Source organism: Polypterus senegalus, chromosome 9, assembly GCF_016835505.1.
Source record: "Polypterus senegalus isolate Bchr_013 chromosome 9, ASM1683550v1, whole genome shotgun sequence".
NCBI lineage: Eukaryota > Metazoa > Chordata > Cladistia > Polypteriformes > Polypteridae > Polypterus > Polypterus senegalus.
Window position 1 is genome coordinate 122,142,314 of NC_053162.1, and position 22,524 is coordinate 122,164,837.

Sequence of the window (22,524 nt, forward strand, 5' to 3'; positions counted from 1 at the left end):
TTTTAAAAACTTCTGCTCATGTCCTCTATTTGTAAATTGTAAATTAGTTTTTTTCATTTAAATTGGACTTTTAAAATTTTTTCTGTTTGTAAGAGGACTGTTTCATTTATGTTAGGTAGATTGCCCAGAGGGGACTGGGCGGTCTCATGGCCTGGAATCCCTGCAGATTTTTTTTTTTTCCTCTGGCCGTGTGGAGTTTTTTTTTTTTGTTTTTTCTGTCACCTCTTGCCATTGTACCTTACTCTTATTCTATGTTAATTAATGTTGACTTATTTTATTTTCTTACTGTGTCTCTTATTTTTCTATTCTTCATTATGTAAAGCACTTTGAGCTACATTTTTTTGTATGAAAATGTGCTATATAAATAAATGTTGTTGTTATTAGCCCTATTAATATTTGGGTAATTGTAGTCCCCCATGACTATAGTATCCCCTTCTAATTTTGCCTTTTTAATATTAGTGAAAAGACTGCAGTCTGCATCAGGTGGTCTATAATATAATCCTAAAATATACTTCTATTATGAACCCTTTCTATTTGAATCCAGATATCCTCACTAAGATGTGGCTCATTGTCCAAATAAAGAAAGCATGTATTTAATTTCTTTTATTATAAATGTCAACCCTTCCCCCTTGTTTGATTTTTGTATATCTTTCCTATAAAATGTGTAACCATCTGTTATGCTCATCCCCTTGTGACAGTGTGGGTTTGCTCCATGCTCCCACTCTTGCTTGGGAGACTCTTGAACCCACCACCGTTGATACCATAACTGAGATGAGTCGGGCAGATAAGGACACATACAGCAAGGGGTAAGTACAAAAGTAATAAGCGCTTTTATTTAAAAACAATAAAATCAAACAGTGCTCCAAATTAAAGTGCAGTGCAGTAAGTGCAGTCAAATAAATAATGCATAAAAACTGTCTGTGTCCATGTGATGTTAAAAAGACATTAAATAAATATATTCCAATAAAAAAGATGTTAAAGCAAATCAGAGAAACAGTTCTTTAAAACTCATGAATCCCAATGCTGCCTTCTCCAAGCCAGTGTCTCCTTAGTTTACCCCGTATGGGATCTGGCAAACACAGAAACACCCAACTGACAAGCCATCAGCAAGTATGGTGCGTCATACTAAGCCACACACATCTTCTGCCACCTGTTACTCGGCATTTACAAGGGACACTGCATTTCAGGCCGCTCCTACTCCCTGGTGATCACTCAATAGGAGCGCCTATTCCTCAGCCTCAAGCTCCTGCAGCCCTGAGGCACACTCCCGACCATCTGCCTTCATAAATTTCAGCCAGGTTCTCTCTCTCTCTTCTGATTCGTTATGTCCTCTCTCTCTGTTCCGTCCACTTTTCTCTTGTTGCCCAGTCTATTTTTCTTCCATTTTTTTCTTTCTTCCCATTCCCTGCCCAGCAGGCTCCTCTTATACTTGGCTACCTAATTGGATGCATGTGCGGGAAGCTGCTTCCTCTGCAGTGCCATTGAGGCACCTAACCGATCTTCCCACCTCTGCACACATCATAGGTGCGGTCAGCCAGTATCTCAATCAACTGCGTGAGCAAAATGCACTCTCACTCACCCCCCGGCCTATGCTACGTGCCAGCCACTTCGCGGGGTGCCAAACACACTGCAAGGAGACTCGGTCACTCCTCCAAAACCCCCTCTTAAACTGTGATACAATGGGAAACAAATACAGCTTTTTTTAACCTTCTTTTTGCTTGATCAGCTGCTGGCTTGCTGCTGCTACTGTGCCACGTGATCTGCATCTAGCGCGGTACTTTGGATATTTAAATGCCTGTACAGCAGCTGTCTTTGTCATCTACTCTTTGTCTTTCATTTCCGGCCCTGGGCATGGTTAAAAGTCTCATCTCACGGGATGTGAATTCTTGATATGTTAGCTTACAATTTAAAAACAGAATAAGAATCTGAAAATCTAACATCATCACATAAGTTTGATAAATTCTGAAAAGAATGATACCAAACATATACATGTAGATTTTAAAATAAGCTCAATTTAAAGCGTTACAAAAAACATCACATAAAAACGTCACAAAAATTGTTGCAAAATATCGTTGCACTTTTAGGCTTAGGATTTTATATACAGTATATATATATATATATATATATATATATATACATACACAGTAATCCCTCCTCGATTGCGGGGGTTGCGTTCCAGACAAAGCGATAGGTGAAAATCTGCAAAGTAGAAACCATATGTTTGTATGGTTATCTATACTAATAAAAGGCAAAGCCCTCACTCACTGACTCACTCATCACTAATTCTCCAACTTCCCGTGTAGGTAGAAGGCTAAAATTTGGCACGCTCATTCCTTACAGGTTACATACAAGAGTTAAGCAGGTTTCATTTCGAAATTCTACGCGTCACAGTCATAACTGAATCCTACTTACGTACATGTATACGTCCATAGCCTGCAGCTCGGTCGCCGTGTGAGGCGGAGTTGCCCCAATCACCACGCCTCCCACATAGTTGGCTGCCTGCCTTTATTGCATCCCCCATCCCCACACCTCCCACGTAATTGACTGCCTGCCCATATACGGCCATCCGTCAGCAGCAATCCAAGCTGTGAGAAAACAGTAAAAAGGAGACGTGTCAGACATTGTGGTACATTTTTTGATGCAGCTAGACGGAAACAACTTCGTGACGCTACCGCCAAATACTCGCAGAAAAATCCACAAGTTAATAGACCCACTGTCAACTAAATACTCACAAGCAAATCCACAAGTTTATAGAGACGCTATCGCTAAATACTCGCAGAAAAATCCACAAGTTAATAGACATGCTGTCGCTAAATATTCGCAGGCAAATCCACAAGTTAATACCGGAAATGCCTGTTAAATATCTTAGATTCACGAGTACCGATTTGGGTAGTGAACATTTCGATGAATGAAACCTGTTATCTTTACAACGGTTGACAAACGTGGAATGTAACTTGAACACAACACGTCCTCCAAATAAGAACCTGATTGAAAGAAATAATGATAATCAAATCCTTGATGACAGCAACACTCATAACAGTGACAAAGCAATTACATTGACAATCATGTTACGTTATTTTTAAAATGTTTCCTTTTCTTTTTCATTACTACTTTAACACACTACTTCTCTGCTGCGAAGCACGGGTATTTTGCTAGTCTATATATATAACTAGCAAAATACCCGCGCTTTCGCAGCGGTGAAATACTGTCTGAATATTTTTATTAATAAAAAAGTAAACATTTTTAGACTGAACGAAAATATGTAAAAAATTAATTGTTAAGGATCTCTCTGTATTTCTATCACGTTCTCAGTTCGGCCCTCTGGTTGTAATATGACTAAGCTGTGTGCTGAGCTCACTCTTGAGCATGCAACATACAGTTGGCCATGTGAAAAGCAATCCCGCCTCAAATCAATGCCAACTTTTGTAGTGTTTGTCCCTGAGACTTATTAATTGTCATTGCGAAGCAGAGCCTTACTGGAAATTGAACGCATTTGAATTGAAATGGGAGATTAGATGGTATAATGGGGAAGCGAGGAATAAAAACTGTGTCACCTGAGGCACTGCCAGTAAATATAGTTGCTTTAATTAGGTTGTTTTGTAGAGATGTGACCTGAAGTCTTGTGCCGTTACAAAGTTTTGGTGGTTGTAAGTTTCTGCTTTCTTGGCGAAGGTCGTAAACGAAAGAAGACACCGCAGTGAACATAGAAGAGAACCCGTGGATTAAATAAAACCTACACAATAACTGTAACAATCGTAACAAATGAACAATAAAATAGAAGAGAACCCGTGAATTAAATAAAAAGGTTGCTTCGTTGGTGAAGCAAGGAAAAAGGACTTTCTTATATGTCGTTCGTTTTTAAAACAGTGCAGAAGCTGTGAGAAAGCTGCTTCCTTGGCGAAGCTCATAAACGAAAGAAGACACCGCAGTGAACACAGAAGAGAACCCGTGGATTAAATAAAACCTACACAATAACTATAAAAATCGTAATAAATGAACAATGAAACAGCGGAGAACCCGTGGATTAAATAAAAGGCTGCTTGTTGGCGAAGCAAGGAAAACGACTTTCTTATATATCGCTTCGCTTATAAAACAGTGCAGAAGCTCTGAGAAAGCTGCTTCCTTCGCAAAGTAAGGAAACGACTGAAGAGACAGCGGGGACGCGCTAAGTGTTCGGCAAGGCAGCTGAAGCGCTGCATTATGGGATCTGTAGTTTATTGTGTTACCAGTGCTTCATATCCCTGGGCCATTAATAACAATAATACAGTATATAAAATGATCTCGCGGGCCGGATATAATTACACGCCGGGCCGGATGTTGCCTCGGGCCTTGAGTTTGACACATATGGAGTAAATAGAACTTGAAAAGATATATTTTTTCGTACATCGAGCCAGCGTGCTATTGTGGTTTTGCTTGCATGCCTCAATAAGTCATCCTCCTCGCTCTTACTTTTTACCGTTCATCTAATGAATACACTGAGTATGGCTTTACCAAAACAATCATTGATGGCGAATAAAGTATCCATTATTCGAGTATGTAGATCGGGGTATATCTATACTAATAAAAGGCAAAGCCCTCACTCACTCACTCACTCACTCACTCACTCACTGACTCATCACTAATTCTCCAACTTCCCGTGTAGGTAGAAGGCTGAAATTTGGCAGGCTTATTCCTTACAGCTTACTTACAAATGTTGGGCAGGTTTCATTCGAAATTCTACGCATAAGGGTCATAACTGGAAGCTATTTTTCCCCATATAATGTAATGGAGTCTTGAGTTGGAGATGGCCGTGGGGGGCGGAGTTTCGTGTGACATCATCACGCCTCCTACGTAAGTACGTAGAGAACAAGGAAGAACTCCAAACAGAGATGAGCACAAAACGCCATTTCACAATTGAGAAGGCAGAAAAACATTATGAAGCAAATGATGCATACAAGCATATTCATAAGTACAGCTACTACGGAAACAAAGCACGGCGTGAACCGTAAGTTTATATTAAATTAAGTTCATAGACAGGCTACCACTAGCGTTTGTAATTTAGTGCCTGCCCATATAAGGCCGTCCATCAGCGGCAATCCAATACAAACACTGCCGGTAAATGTTCACGGGTGAAGGACTGTGCTTATGCAGAGGAAGATGAGATGGTCAGGGTGGTGTTTGGCACAAACTCATTGAAACTGCGAGAGAAACTTTTAAGTGCCGGGTCTTAGCTGACATTATACGAGATGGCACCAGTACAGCTGGGAACCTTCGATGCAAGAACACCAAGCGGCTCACGTGAACTGACGCAATGCGCAGACAAAAAGCAACAGTTCCAAAGAGTGCTGAACAAAAACCGAATTACACAATTGAGAAGGCAGCAAAAAAATATGAAGCGTCTTATACATACAATCATATTCATAAGTGCAGCTACTGCGGAAACAAAGCACACGGTGGAAGATAAAAAGATAAAAAGGAAGACGAGCTGTTTATTGATGCAGTAAGGAACTAATCGATGAATGAAACCTCTTATCTTTACAACGATTGACAAACACGGAATGTAACTTGAACACATCCTACAAATACGAGCCTGATTGAAAGAAATAATGATAATCAAATCCTTGATGACAGCAACATTCAATAACACTCACAAAACAATTACTGTATATTGACAATCATGTTACGTTATTTTTAAAATGTTCCCTTTTCTTTTCATAACTTCTACTTCTCCACTCGTGTACACGGGTATATATATAAATGTATATATATACCCGATCTACAATACATACTTTAGCATAGACAAGCCACACGCTGTGCTAATTGTAGAGTCTTAAGCCTCTAACGCCGACATTCGAGGTTCGATTCGAGAGGGGTGTACTGACTATGTGCGCTACCGATTCATTTTACCTTAGCATCTCCTTGGTTTGGGACGTATGAAAAATATTAGGTTAACGCAGAATCATGTTACGTTATTTTTAAAATTTTCCCTTTCTTAGCACAAGCACAGCTGAGAAGCTTCGATGCATGTACTCCATAACGTTAAAAATAACGCATTTAATCACACTTTCAATTCCAAGCAAACGGGAACTTTTGTCAATGCATGATTTCCTGGTACATCCATTACACTGATGCACACATCACAGCTACAAAAATGTTAGAGTCAGAATAAAGCGCGTTCCTACGACTGATCATTTCGACTACCCGAAATAAGCCTTGATAAAAGCATGGTTTTGTGCACACTGAAAAGCAAGCAAAATTAGATGCATTACAGAAAATGGACTTTGTGGCTCTTACTGGGGATCATTGGACTTCCGTGACCGTTAGTAATTCTAAATACATCTAATTACAAAATGTTCAATGATCACACTGTTTTAGCCTAATGTACAAAATAATTTTGGCTAATGTTACTCAGAGTTTAAAGAGTAAGCTGGTCAAATTACCTTTTATGTTGACTTATTTTTTAAGAAGAAAACTGCACTTTATGTTGAAATTTTGGTTATTATTATTTAAAGACAATACTATTCTGAAAATGTACTTAAAGTACTTAAACTACCACTTTATTTTTAAGTCTGCCCAATTTTAACCAGGGATGATATTTTTGTTTCTGTTTTGAATTCAAATGCAGTTTAAAAACTTTTTTTTCAGAAATTAAAACAGCTTCAGTTTACAATATTCATGTCCATGTCTATTATTTGATTCTGTAAGCCCACTAAAACCGTTTTAAATTAAAAAAAAACAAAAACATTTGTGATTTGGGGCAAATTTACGTGTGCGATTACATACGATTAATCAAGATTAATTCTTACACAGCCTCTAATTAATTGGATTAATTTTTTTAATCGAGTCCCACCCCTAATATATATACATGTAGATATATATATGTAGATTTGTATATATATGTGTATATACAGTATATATGTAGATATGTATATGTTGTATATACAGTATGTATATATGTGTGTGTGTATATATACAGTATGTGTATATATGTTTATATGTATATATATGTTTATATATGTGTCTGTGTGTGTATATATTGTAAGATATGGCCGGCCATGTACCCCGGCCAATACCCCCAAGCCGCCAGGTGGAGCCCTCCTTGCAGCATGGAGGTCCCCAGAAGACCAGCAGGGCATTATGGACCATGTAGTTTTTGTGCACCGCCTGCTGGATGCCATGGGGCCACGAGAGGGAGCTGCAGGGAGGACCAAGAATTCTTCATGCCCTATGACCGGAAGTTCGTCATAGGAAGAGCGACGGGCTTCCGGGGTGAGAAACATTATTTACCCTGACCCGGAAGGAATAAGGACTTGTGGACTGTTGGGAAGGAACACCTCGGGTCAGGGAATATAAAAGGACTGTGGGGGCTCCCAGACGATGAGCTGAGTTGGGAGGCAGGGTGGCTAAGCGTCTGGGAGTGGAGGATTTGTTATTGGTTATTGTTTATTGGAGTATTTGGGAGTAGAGGGTGCTTTGTGCACTTTATTATAAAATAAATATAATTATTGGACTTTTACCTAGTGTCTGACGTGGTGTCTGAGGGTGCAAGGGTGCGAGAAGCATCTTATTCTGTTACAATATATATATATATATATATATATATATAATGCCAGCAACACTCATGACAATGACAAAACAATTACATTGTCAATCATTTTACGTTATTATTAAAATGTTTTCTTTTCTTTTTACTTCTCCGCTGCCAATCGCAGGTATTTTGCTATATATATAATATAAATAGATAGATATGACAACAACACTCATATCAATGACAAAACAATTACATTAACAATCATCTTACATTATTTTTAAAATGTTTGCTTTTCTTTTCATAATCTTTAACACACTACTTCTCCGCTGCGAAGCGCGGGTATTCTGCTAGTATATACATATATATATACCCGCGTATCGCAGCGGAGACGTAGTGTGTTAAAGAAGCTATGAAAAAGAAAAGGGAACATTTTAAAAATAACGTAATATGACTGTCAATATACAGTAATTGTTTTGTGAGTTTTACTGAGTGTTGCTGTCATCAAGGATTTGATTATCATTATTTCTTTCAATCAGGTTCGTATTTGTAGGATGTGTTGTGTTCAAGTTACATTCCGTGTTTGTCAATCGTTGTAAAGATGACAGGTTTCATTCATCGATTCGTTTCTTACTGCATCAATAAACAGCTCGTCTTCTTCTTTATCTGAGACCCGACACACTGCATGCAGGGTTTTTTTTACACCGTCTTCCTTTAGCGGGACATTGACTTTTTCCACCGTGTGCTTTGTTTCCACAGTAGCTGCATTTATGAATATGCTTGTATGTATCAGATTTTTCATATTTTTTGCTGCCTTTTCAATTGTGTAATTAGTTTTTTGTTTAGCGCTCTTTGGAACTGTTGCTTTTTGTCTGTGCACTGCGTCAGTTCATGTGAGCCGCTCGGTGTACATGCATCGAAGTTTCCCAGCTGTGCTGGTGCCATGTCGTGCTATGTCCATGGCTGTATCTAATGTTACCGAAGTCCCGCACTTAAAACTTTCTCTCGCAGTTTCGCTGAGTTTGTGCCAAACACCACCCTGACCATCTCATTTTCCTCTGCATAAGGACAGTCCTTCACCCGTGAATATTTACCTGTGGCAGTTTGCTATTGGATTGCCGCTGACGGACGGCCTTATATGGGTAGGCACTAAATTACAAACGCCAGCAACAGCCTGTCTATGAACTTAATTTAAAGTTTAGGTTTACATCGTGCTTTGTTTCCGAAGTAGCAGAACTCATGAATATGGTTGTATATGTCACTCGCTCACTTCTTATTGTTTCGCTGCCTTCTCAATTATATAATGCATGTTTTCTTCAGCGCTTTTTGGGCCTCTTCCTGGTTTTCTACGCACTGCGTGATTACGTGGAAGGCGTGATGATGTCACACTAAACTCCGCCCCACGGTTTCAAGCTCATCTCCATTACAGTAAATGGAGAAAAACAGCTTCCAGTTATGACCATTATGCGTAGAATTTCGAAATGAAACCTGCCCAACTTTTGTAAGGAAGCTGTAAGGAATAACCCTACCAAATTTCAGCCTTCTACCTACACGGGAAGTTGGAGAATTAGTGATGAGTCAGTCAGTCAGTCAGTCAGTCAATCAGTGAGTGAATCAGTGAGGGCTTTGCCGTTTATTAGTATAGATTCACTAAGGCTACGCTAGACAGTGAGCGCAAGACAGTAAGAGCAAGCAAGACAGAGAGCACACGCAAGACAGAGAGCACACGCAAGACAGAGCACCCCGCCCACCAACTCTAAGACCATGGGATACGCATGACAGAGCTCCTCCCGCCATCCCTAATCCTACTTCCGCGTCCACTGTCGCCCTTGATCAAACAGCAATAATTAGCAAAGAAACAAAGATAGCTGGCAGTAACAGTGCAAAATTCCCAATTTCCCAGTTTGAAAAGATAAGTTTTGAGGGTAGTTTTAAAATGTGTTATTGAATAGAGCTGATTTATATGAGAGAGAAGAGAATTCCCGAGTTGAGGAGACATGAGAGACACTCGAGCTCCCATAGCACAGAGTTTTATGTGTGGTACAGAAAATATAGCTGCAGATGAAGATCTCAGTGAACGGGAGGAATTATTTAATAATAATAATAATAATAATTATTATTATTATTTAATAATTGCCAGTATTAGTGTATAAATGGATATAAATAATTGCATGTAAACGATTCGCGAAAATCTGTTATATGTAAACGATACTGTTTAAAACTTTATTGTTTTTTCATCAGACAACCCGGTTTCCACGTCTACCTGTATTAGTTCAAATGGCACTTTTACCAATCACAATAGGGTGGACGTGCTGACTTATCTTGTCGACTGGGCAACACAGTAAATGCGGTGTCTATCTATATATGTCTATGTTTTCCGTAGCCTGCTACAGGAAGGTACTCTCTTGACTATTGGCATTGGTTTCGCTCCTTGCTATTTTCGTTATACTGCGACGGTTGTTTCCTAAGCCTTTGTTATACTGAATTCCTTTCTCACCGTTTTCCGCTCCTATTCTTACACAGCCGTATGCTATGGCGGGCTTCGGCTAGTTATCATTATTATTATTGTAAGAGCCATTTACTAGTTATTAAAGTTATATTAAATGTTTGCCTATATATTAGTGCATAGTCTATGAGAGGTTCTTACACCCCCACAAGTTGAATTCAAGTAGTATATTCTAACTACTTCTTGTCTCTCTAACTATAGGTTAGTCTCAGCTAGTGACCTGACTTGCCGAGGGTAAGGCATGGAGGGCACATAGTTTTAAAACAATGCCTTAATGCAGGCATGTCAAACACGCAGCCCCCAGGCCGCATGCGACCCGCAACAGAAATCTGTGCGGCCCGCATGACAGATCCTAGTTAGCACTAAACTTGTACAAAATGATTACTATTGTTTGTGATTGAAACATTCTGCATCTTCGGCATTACTTATTTACTTTTCTTACTTCTGCCTTCTGACAAAAGCACGTTTTCCCCTGGCATTATGGTACCGGAAACGTCATCTACTAGTATAGTTGCAGCCACAACGTACCAACTGAAGTGCTAGGCTGCGGTCCGTGGCCCACTACCGGGCCGAAAGAGAACTGCCGGCAACAGAGACTCAATCAGCGAAGGGCTACAGCAAAAAGCTGCCCCCTTCACTGAGGACACTTTTCAGAATGCTAGGCGGGCAGGGCTTTGCAACGGCACAGAGAGAGGAGAGACCGCGGTGAGAGAGTATTACAACAAAGTATTTTTATGTTTCTGACAGTTTCCCCATATGACACGAGTCTATAGAAATCTTGTTACTATGAAGTACATTCAGCAGCAGATACTTTCATTACAACAAAATGACCTTGAAATTCTTGAATGAATAATTCACAGAGCAGTTAGTTCTGGCTATGGCCGCAGCTCAGTTGTGCACATTTGCACAACGATCCCCAAACAGAAACATTGTAAAAAGTGTTCTTTCTTCGAACTTTCCTCGTACTGTTTTTTGCTGTTTTTGTTTTTTGTGGTTTTCAGTGATGCCTTTTCCTTATTGCTCATCAACATTTGAAAAACATCCATCGGAATTTAACTCAATGTCACCCTTCTATAGAAATGGCAGACACGAAAAAACAATAACAGTGTTAATGTTTGCGATGTGCAATCTGTTGGAATGACAAACGCAATGCATATGTCTTTCTTATATGCAAAAAAGAAGAAAAATCTGGGGTTTTAACGCATGCGAACGGCTGCATTTGAAGACATCGAAAAAGCCGTTTTATGTGGTTCAGTGATGCTCATTCAAGAAACATTCCTCTTAATGCGGCACTCTTTCAAGAAACTATGAGGTTTTTAAACTCTCTTGGGACCCGGACAAACAATCTCACACAGACGCGGCAATAGTGCTTCAGGACGCACTTCAGCGTGTTGTTCCCGTTGGGTGGGGGGGGATCCCAGATCCCAAAAGAGTTCAGAAACCTCACAATATGAAGAAGAAAAAGATGATTTGGCTTCTCATTGATAACTATGCTGCCCACAACATGCTTCCGCATTTAGATAATGTTCGCGTTGAATTCTTCCCACCCAATTGCACAGCAGTGCTTCAGCCACTGGATTTGGGCATCATTCGCACCCTGAAAGTGTATTATGCTGAGGAAATGCTGAGAAAAATTCTCGTCAGCATAACTTGTAGACAGGAGAAGATTAAAATAACATGAAAGAAGCTATTGAAGCTGCTTCCGTTTCCAACATCCTATCTTTGTGATGCACGTTTTCTGCAGTGACAGCAACCAAAACGAGACTACAGAGTAGACTGAACATAAGCAACACACTTTGCGTGTCACTGTCTTCCATCGTCCCCAGATGGGATCGTCTGGTTGCAGGAAAACAACTCAGGGCTCTCACTGATTCTGCATTATGGTAAGCTGTATAATTTCTACTACTAAATTATAACATAATAATAATAGAAATATAATATAAATTGTGCATAAAACTGCCCTACAAACCCACCCATAATCACCCCACAAACTCCAAGCTACAGTAACTTTGTATAATAGTATAATAGTATTTCTTACAATGCGGCCCGCTGACGCATGTATGGCAGTAGAAGCGGCCCACCAATGGTAGTGAGTTTGACATACCTGCCTTAATGTGTCTAATACTATGAATGTAATATGCTCTATCGAACAAGCAGTGCCGTATGTTTTTCCAATTTTTTTGCCTTTTATTCTACATGTGTAACAACCTTTTTTCTTTATTCTTGTGTGGACTGTTTGCTTTGAATTTTCACTAAATTTTTTAAAATTAACTTTTGGACTGAGAGATTTCTTTCGGCATATGTTTGACCCATGCTTGATTCTGCCTTAATCACCAGCAGCTACAATTATTATTATTAAAATAAAATTGAAAAAAAGAACATTATTACTATTACTTAAACTTGCACTGTGTACATAAATAAAATTAAACACCTTTTCTTAATTTTAAAATTATGATTTCAATGATTATACAAATTAAAAAAAAAGTGGCATCACCTGGTTTTGAAATGAATGTTCCACTTGGGCACTGCTGGTGATCCCTGCAGGTTAAACATCTATTTCCACGACAGATTTTGCCTTCTGCACATTTACATACAGTGTCGCTGTGCACTGAACAGTTCACAGCTACCACTAAGCCTTTGGTAACAAAAAGAGATTAATGTCAGATTTCTAATAAATATTCTATCATCTAAACCTATATTTTTTAAAGCACCTTTTTTATCTTTTCATGACTGCAGAGGGCCACAAACTATTCCAACTGCATTGAGTATAAGAAAGGAATAAACATGAAAGGAATGCAATAGGACACTATTATATACTTGCACAATGTTATTCATAACATACCAGCTAGGAGTGGGTGGTATGTCCAAAAAACTGTATCACATTATTACTTTTCAGTAAATATTGATATAATGTATACAATATATAATACATACTTTTCAAATTTAAATGTATTTTTTAATAAATAACAAATGTCCTACTGATTAATTGTGCACACAGGAACACCTCTTAACTGTTAGAACACGTGTTAATGCTTAAATAGGAGGGATTAACCTCTCTTGAACTAAAAAAAGCACAGATTCTCACCCACTCTCTAGCTCGCTAACACCATATCTCCTGCTGCCAAAAAAACAGAGCACGGTGGCATGGTTTTATCCTGTCCTACTTTATTGCTTGCATCGAATCACCAATAAGGTTTAACCATACGATAATCTTTAAAGATAAGGTTAACTTATTGCACACACTTCGCTCATAGCTCTACACATAAAGACATTACCTTTAAGACATTTCTTCATAAACAGAAAATCACACCTCCCCTTTGTTTTTATATATAGATTTGCACATTGCATATTTAACATTTACATGTATGCAAGTTTTGGACTAATTTTTAGAAACTAGTAAAACAGTTTCTTCAAAATCTATACTGGAACAAGAATTCAATATATCACCATCTCCTTATGCAGGTCTAAACATCATAACAAGCCTGTCTTTGGATATAGGTAAAATTCCACATGGATATTAGGAGAACATGTGGCAAACAGACTAACCAATTCACCTCCACATCACATTGGTAGAAATCTGATTACTAAAGACTAAAGACATTCACAGACAAGGTAACACTGAGGTTATCTGATAGGTGGCTGAATCTGTGCTGAACCCATTCCAACAAGAAAAATGAAGTAAATGTTACTTCCAATCTGAAAAATTACATACCATTTGGTTCTTAAGATGATTTTAAAGGCTTTAATATTTTCACTAGAGCAACTTTGCTCAGAGATAAAACACCAAAACATTTTTTGAGAAAATGTACATACAGTACCTGCATTGCAACGTGAGCACCTCTGGCACTGTGTAACATTGTTGTACACACTAGTATATGTGCCCTGTGGACAGGTACGACACTCTGTGTCTACAGTGTTATTATAATGTTTATATACAAAGGTACCTGAAAAAAAAAGTAGAAGAATTCAGTATACAATAGTTATACTGTAGTACAGTAGAATCAAGTTAAGATCAAAGTGAAAACACACTAACACAATCATTTTTATTACAATAAACGTGTCCTGCAGGGACTGTTATAATTAACATCCAATCTGAACTGGTAAAAATCACTAAAATTGTACCTGGTGGACAGAGGTGACGATGGTTTACTTTATTATTGGGTTCAGTTTCTTCACAATTCTCTCTTTCTGAAGAACATGGGTTCACCTGAAAAATCAGAATTTTAATTTTAGTCATTCATTTTGCAAATCTATACATTTCAATACTGGGTCACAAATGGCTACAGCATTATGAGTCAGCTGGAAAACAACACTTGATGACACTAGTCCACTAAAGTCCACTGTCCACTAGTCCTCTGGGATCTATCATTAGGAAAAATAATGTTAATTTACACTCGTATGCAGATGACACCCAGTTATACCTTTCACTTAGATCAAGAGTTCCCAAAGTGGTCGATTTAAACTTTCAAGAAGTCAATAGTTTCAATAAAAAAATGTGGGGTTCGACAGCAAAAATAGATCCCCTTACTACTGCTATATGTTTGTTTCTCGAAAATGTCTATGATTCCAATAGGTACCTAATTAGAACACTTTTTTGATAAAAACACATTACATACCAAACTTGTGAACGAAAAGGTAAAATGTGTCATTAAAAGAGTCACACGTAAGAATGCATGAAAATACATGTAGCACAAACACGTCTGTGCATAGTCTTATCGAACGTATCAAAGCAAGTGCGGACATGAAAAACTGTTGCATGTCCGAACTTGCTCGCGGTGGGACGAGCCGACGGATATTCGATATTAGCAGAATCTATCAGTCTTGTAAGGTCATGCTTTTATAAAAAAACATACATTGGTTTGTTTGATGTGACATGTACTTATTTGTGATTTGAACTTTGAATATCATTGTTTATTGTGGAGCAGTACTACAAAAAAGATAATCAGAGGACACAGTTTATTTATTCGAGTTTGAACAAAAATATTCTGTTTCAAGTAAGTACATACTTTATTGTTTTGTTTTTTTAATCACAGGGGCTGTCAAAATTGTTTGTTAATAAAAGTTTTATTCCTTCAGATAATAATATGACTGAACCAAAAAAGAAATGCAGACAGTACAGCTTGAACTATTTGTACTTATTTTGAATTTACATATTTATTTCAAAAATGTCAAAAATGTTAAAAAAAACCTCTGCTCATATTTTTTGCTTTAATTTTCGTTAGTTCAGGTTTCGATATTAAATGTTGCACAAGATAATGCCATATTCCATAGTCCTTTTATCTTTTTCAATCATTAATTACAAGTGATTAAAATGAAAAGTATGATATCTAGTGAAATATTTAATTTTGAGTACTGTACAAATTTATTAATTTGAGTAAGTAAAGTAAATAACTAGGAGGTTGATGGTTTTAAAAGTTTTTGGTAAAGGGGAAAAAGTTTGGGAACTCTTGATTTAGATCAAATGAAATTTCTCCAATGTTGTCTTTAATTAGTTGTGTTAGTGAATTAAAGAAGTGGATGGATGAGAACTACTTGTCTTTAAACACAGATAAAACAGAGATGTCAATTGTTGGAGGGAATGATGCTGATCACAATATTCTGTCATCATTTAACTCAGTTGGAATCGCAATTAATTTTACTGAATCAGCCCGTAATCTAGGAGTTATCTTTGACTCTAGCATGTAATTTAAAGCACATATTACAAAGTTGTCGAAATCATGTTTCCTCCATCTTAAAAATGTTGGGAAATTAAGGCATTTTCTAAGTAAACAGGATTCTATGTAATTAATTCATGCATTTATTTCTAGTAGGATTGACTACTGCAATGCGGTATTCACTTGATGTTCAAACTGTTCTTTATACAGCCTCCAGTTAATCCAAAATGCTGCTGCAAGAATTATTACAAGAACAAGAAAATATGAACACATAACTCCAAGTTCTTAAATCCTTACACTGGCTCCCGGTTAAGTTTAGGGCAGATTTCAAAATCCTCTTTTTAACATACCGTATATCTTCTAGTAGTGGCCGGCTTCTTATTGACGCCCGTTTCCAATAAACGCCGGGTTTGAAGAGATGTCGCGACAAATAGACGGCGGTCTCCTTTAAGTGCCAGTCTGTAGTAAACGCCGATCTCCAATGACCCACCGCCTTTTTCGTACGCTAATCCCCTTTTCGTACCACCTGGGCTACCACTCTCCTGCAGTGAATCATACGGTAAGTACCTTTTCGTGTCAAAAATGTTTTGCCGTCGAATGCTATCGAGGAAGCGAGAAAGTCAAAAAGAAACTTCTTTGTGTACATTTTGCCCTTTCATCTCCACGTCAATCATAACCCCACAGGGAGGGCAGAGGTGGCGGGAAGAACATGAAAATGCCATCTTCGACACGTTAATCCTGATAAAACTGATTACTGCGTGACAACAAGCAATGGGAGTACCTGTATTGCCATCACAAGAAGAGGAAGATGAAGAAGAACTCGCAAATAACAAAGCAATCATTACCTATTCAGACGACGAGTAGATGGTAAGTACTGTACTTTATTGTATCTTATCCAGTCTCATGTCGTAATGTATACGTATATGCGTGAGTTTGGAGCTTATTGCATTTCCTTATGTTCCGCAGGGGACTTGTCGGGCTGATGAGCGCTTTCGTGCGAAATTCGGACTGGTGCAGGCCAGTGCTGGTGGCATCATTGGCAAGAAAGTTGACGTCTACCGTACCTGTTTTTCATGCTTACGGTAGTACCGTACTGTATACTGCTTTAATAAGCCCGTACTGCTGTACTGATAATTTCATTAAATCTTTATATGTACATCCAGTGTTGTTGCCTACATTTTGTGACCATAAATACGGTACCATACCGTATTTTACTGCCAAATGAACCCCGTTTACCCATCACCATTCCGTCTGCGAGGCGAATAATAGCTGGTCTCCAACAACCGCCTGTCTCTTTTAAATGCCGGGCCGTCCGAATAATTTCTTGAATAAATGCCGGGGCTACTATTGGAAGATATACGGTATACAGCATTAAATGGCCAAGGTCCGGCTTACTTGTCTGAAGTTATCATGACTTACAAACCAGAGCACACATTAAGATCTCAAGATGCCGGTCTGCTTATGATTCCAAGGATTAATAAAATAACAGTGGGAGGTCAAGCTTTTAGTTACAGGGCCCCTAAACTGTGGAATGGTCTGCCTGCTACTATAAGAGATGCCCCTTCGGTCTCAGCTTTTAAATCCCAGCTGAATACTCACAACTTCAGTTTAGCATATACTGACTAGAGCTGCTGAATAACTGTACAGACTGCATCTCTGTTGTTAGTCATTAGCACTAAAACATAAGTAACATGATAGTTATAGTTGGATACTAACCCTCACCTATTCTGTTTCTCTTCTCGGTACTCAAATGTGGCACTTGGTGCCACGGCCCACCTACCAAGTTGTTTTGCCTGCCTAAGGTAAAGTTATCCCTGGAGGATAGCAGGCATCTTGGGAAAGAAGGGTTCTTTCATTGGATTAGCGCTATTTCAGCTGTGGAATGGCCAAATGGGGGAGGCAGCTTGATGGACGAGATCTCCAGGACTCTAAACAAATCCAAATCATATTATGTGATATCATCTACTGTTAAATTCTACTCCGTACTTCTAAAATTTTTATTTTTATACTGCATTGAGGATTTGTTCTGTTCTGTGTATTGTACTGTATTGTATTGACCCCTTTCTTTTTGACACCCACTGCACGCCCAACTTACCTGGAAAAGGGTTTTTTTGGGAGTATTTTCTTGTCTTCTTAGACAGTCGTGGCTGGGCGGCTGTCAAGAGGCAGGGCCTGTTAAAGCCCATTGCGGCACTTCTTGTGTGATTTTGGGCTATACAAAAAATAAATTGCATTGTATTGTAAAGATTATAGTTACAACTGCCCCATGGGTGATTTCAACATGGCCACTGGTACTCGTGGGTGATTTCAATGCAGCCACTGGCACTGGCAGGGTTGGCTTTGAGAATTGTGTTGGTTCCCATTTGTCTGGTGGTATAAGGGGCTCCATGTTCCTTGACTTTGCAAATGGTCAGGGGTGGAGGATCGCTGGATCCTGGTTTCAGCACCATGAGCCTCCTCGTTGGACTTGGTACTCCAATACTGGTGGTGCGGCGAAGGAGATCATTCATATCCTCGTGGACAGACGTTGGAGTCTCTTACAAAACTGCAGGGTCTACAGAAGTACCCAGTTTGTGAATTCTGACCTCATACTTCTTTTTGCTACTCTGAAGATCCAGCTTAGTTCCAGTAGGCTACCACCTACTAGGAGAATGAAGTTGAACCTGGCCAGGTTCCAGGATCAGGCTGTTTCTAATTTGCTTGCACACAGTTTGTGTGAGGAACTTACAGACTTGGATGCAACAGCTGATCCTAATGTGATGTCTAAACTTAGTGCAAGAGCCAATCTTAGAAAGTAATGTTAAAGTTAAACTTATTTAAGTGTTTGCTTAATTTCAATAACAGAATATCAGTTTCTTATAGCTACCTAAGATATGTTATAGCCTTTTACCCCCTGTAAGTTAACATTAAATAGAACTTTCTTAGCTATATTTGCAGAACAAAGTGTTAATTAAACTAGTTACGAAATAGCTTTATTGCTAGCATGGACTACTGGACATGTCTGAAAATTGGAGATGGCATACAGTTTATCTGACCATGTTTAAGGTGTTTAACGTGCTTGGCATGCTTGACTTGCTTAACGAGCCTCAACTCATGTACTTTTACAACACTCTGTAATTAATGGAATAGGTTCATGAATTATCTGGCTGTGACTGATATGTCACTTTGGAGAAAGCTATTAAATGTCAATATCGGTCCCATGTAGAGCCCTGTGATTGACAAATATTGTTGAGGCAGGGTCTAGCTGTCCCTAACCCTGAATAAAACACGCTTAGTAATACATGAATATGTGGATGACTGATGACTGCTGAAAGCACCATCTATCGATCATTTTATTTTTTTACATGTGAAAATTAAAATGTGTGGCATGTGTAATTAATTTTAATTGATTTCTTGATGAATAATTTGATTGCAATCACAGAAAGCAATTTCAGACATTAAGGACAACATCAAGCAGCTCAGACATCCCAATATTTAAACACTTTTGAATATGATTTTGTTTGTGATTCCATTTGAGTGTGTGGCAGTGACATATCCTCCAAAGAGCAGGAGCATCAAACATAATGAAGAGTCTGAAAGAAACATTTTAGGATACAAAGGATAAGTGTCAGTATATCTTATATGTCTCTACTGTCTAAATGAGTGTTTGTTACACAAAAATATTCTCATTGTAAATCAGATTAGTGAGAAAAATAACTTCAAAAAGAGTACAGGACAAAAGGTTTTTGCCCAAGTCATTGGCACATGCTTTTGAATCCTTGACTAAACACCTATTAGCCCAGGGATTCCCAAGTTCAGTCCTGAACGGCCACATTGCTTGAAAGGTTTCTGCTACAGCACGATGTGTTAAATAGAAGCAAACTGTTTTTGCAGAAGCAGTTATGACTCAAGCAACATTTCTGTGCTTCACTTCCACTCACCTGTTAAAAATCCCAACCCTTAATTGCTTCTTTTAGTCTTAAACAGCTGCATTAACTGATTGGAATTTCTCCTTTTTTATTTAATCCATCCATCCATCCATCCATCCATCCTCTTCCGCTTATCCGGGGTCGGATCGCGGGGGTAGCAGCTTAAGCAGAGAGGCCCAGGCTTCCCTCTCCCCAGCCACTTCTTCCAGCTCTTCTGGGAGAATCCCAAAGCGTTCCCAGGCCAGCCGGGAGACATAGTCCCTCCAGCGTGTCCTGGGTCTTCCCCGGGGGCCTCCTCCTGGTTGGACGTGCCCGGAACACCTCACCAGGGAGGCATCCAGGAGGCATCCTGATCAGATGCCTGAGCCACCTCATCTGACTCCTCTCGATGCGGAGGAGCAGCAGCTCTACTCTGAGCCCCCCCGGATGACTGAGCTTCTCACCCTATCTTTATGGGAAAGCCCAGACACCCTGCGGAGGAAACTCATTTCAGCCACTTGTATTCGCGATCTTGTTCTTTCGGTCACTACCCAATACGGACGCGGGTTACCGGGGACCCCCTCTGAAGCCAGGCCTGGAGGTAGGGCTCGATGGCGAGCACCTGGTGGCCGGACCTGCACCCATTGGGCTCGGCCGGGCACAGCCCGAAGAGGTAACGTGGGTCCTCCTTCCCATGGGCTCACCACCTATGGGAGGGGCCAAGGAGGTTGGGTGCAGTGTGAGCTGGGTGGTGGCCGAAGGCGGGGACCTTGGCGGTCTGATCCTCGGCTACAGAAACTGGCCCATTTTTATTTAAACAGCAGCTAATTACCAATGACATACAAATGTAAAATGAGCCAGCGGTTCATAGTCAAACTTGGTGCTATTTACACCAGTGTGTGTTGATAAACATGTTTGTCTTTTAAATAAATATATAGACAGAAATGCAAAAGAAAAAATTGGATGACTGAGAATCTGCTCCAGGACACAAATCATTTGGAGGATATCCTCAGGAAGGACACACCTACATTATATAAATTACCTGATGTGGGAGAGTGAAAAACACTATAAGTCTCTAAAGTTTGGTAGCAAGTTCAACAAGGATCGAGTTTTAATTAAACAACCTGGCTGCGACACAAACCTGCAGCCAGAACTGCTCACCAGGACTGAACTTGGGAATGTCTACTCTTGTGTTGGGTTGCTATACAGTATCTATTGTCAAAAATCTTCACCAAACATACATCTACAGTTGTGCTTTAAAGTTTGTGAACCCTTTAGAATTTTCTATATTTCTGCATAAATATGATCTAAAACATCATCAGATTTTCACTCAAGTCCTAAAAGTAGATAAAGAGAAACCAGTTAAACAAATGAGACAAAAGTATTATACTTGGTCATTTATTTATTAAGGAAAAATGATCGAATATTCCATATTTGTAAGTGGCAAAAGTATGTGAACCTTTGCTTTCAGTATCTGGTGTGACCCCCCCTTTGCAGCAATAACTGCAACTAAATGTTTCCGGTAACTTTTGATCATTCCTGCACACTGGCTTGGAGGAATTTTAGCCCATTCCTCCGTACAGAACAGCTTCAACTCTGGGATGTTGGTGGGTTTCCTCACATTAACTGCTTGCTTCAGGTCCTTCCACAACATTTCGATTGGATTAAGGTCAGGACTTTAACTTGGCCATTCCAAAACATTAACTTTATTCTTCTTTAACCACTCTTTGGTAGAACGACTTGTGTGCTTACGGTCGTTGTCTTTTTGCATGACCCACCCTCTCTTGAGATTCAGTTCATGGACAGATGTCCTGATATTTTCCTTTAGAATTCTCTGATATAATTCAGAATTCATTGTTCCATCAATGAAGGCAAGCCATCCTGGCCCAGATGCAGCAAAACAGGCCTAAACCATAATACTACCACCACAATGTTTCACAGATGGGATAGGGTTCTTATGCTGGAATGCAGTGTTTTCCTTTCTCTAAATTTTGGTCTCATCCATCCACAAAACATTCTTCCAATAGCCTTCTGGTTTGTCCACGTGATCTTTAGCAAACTGCAGAGGAGCAACAATGTTTTTTGGAGAGCAATGTGAGAGAGGCCTTCAGTTGCTTAGAACTTACCCAGGGCTCCTTTGTGACCTCGCCGACTATTACACGCTCTTGCTCTTGGAGTGATCTTTGTTGGTCGACCACTCCTGGGGAGGGTAACAATGGTCTTGAATTTCTTCCATTTGTACACAATCTGTCTGACTGTGAATTGGTGGAGTCCAAACTCTTTAGAGATGGTTTTGTAACTTTTTCCAGCCTGATGAGCATCAACAACTTTTTTTCTGAAGTCCTCAGAAATCTCCTTTGTTCGTGCCATGATACACTTCCACAAACGTGTTGTGAAGAGCAGACTTTGATAGATCCCTGTTCTTTAAATAACACAGTGTGCCCACTCACACCTGATTGTCATCCCACTGATTGAAAACACCTGACTCCAATTTCACCTTCAAACTAACTGCTAATCCTAGAGGTTCACATACTTTTGCCACTCACAAATGTAATGTAATATTCAATAATTTTCCTAAATAAATAAATGACCAAGTATAATATTTTTGTCTCATTTGTTTAACTGGTTTCTCTTTATCTACTTTTAGGACTTGAGTGAAAATCTGATGATGTTTTATGTCAAATTTATACAGAAATATTGAAAATTCTAAAGGTTTCACAAACTTTCAAGCACAACTGTAGATGACATCAAGAAATGTATTGAATGAAAGAATCTTCCTGATACAAGCATCACATCAAAGCATGCCAGTGTAATGCACCATATCTATTATGCCAGATTCTACCAGACCTTTAAGCCTGTTGAAAATGTCAATGTGCATTTGACCACTATACAACTGCTAACCAAAAAAGTTTGAAACATGTCACAACACTATTTTACATGTGTAACACACATTATGGAATAAACAGTATA

General features: G+C 39.2%; 1 protein-coding gene across 5 annotated transcripts in view; it reads right to left on the reverse strand.

The window, feature by feature from the left end:
- The window catches only part of LOC120535695 (tumor necrosis factor receptor superfamily member 3-like), a 71,407-nt gene that overhangs the window by 34,164 nt on the left and 14,719 nt on the right, over nucleotides 1–22,524 (reverse strand). For all 5 annotated transcript variants that reach the window (XM_039763686.1, XM_039763685.1, XM_039763684.1 and 2 more), the window contains exons 3-5: nucleotides 14,136–14,220; nucleotides 13,832–13,957; nucleotides 12,508–12,648 (exon numbers count right to left, since the gene is read on the reverse strand). In XM_039763686.1, coding sequence (XP_039619620.1) covers nucleotides 12,508–12,648; nucleotides 13,832–13,957; nucleotides 14,136–14,220 — 352 coding nt within the window. The remainder of the gene's footprint in view (nucleotides 1–12,507; nucleotides 12,649–13,831; nucleotides 13,958–14,135; nucleotides 14,221–22,524) is intronic.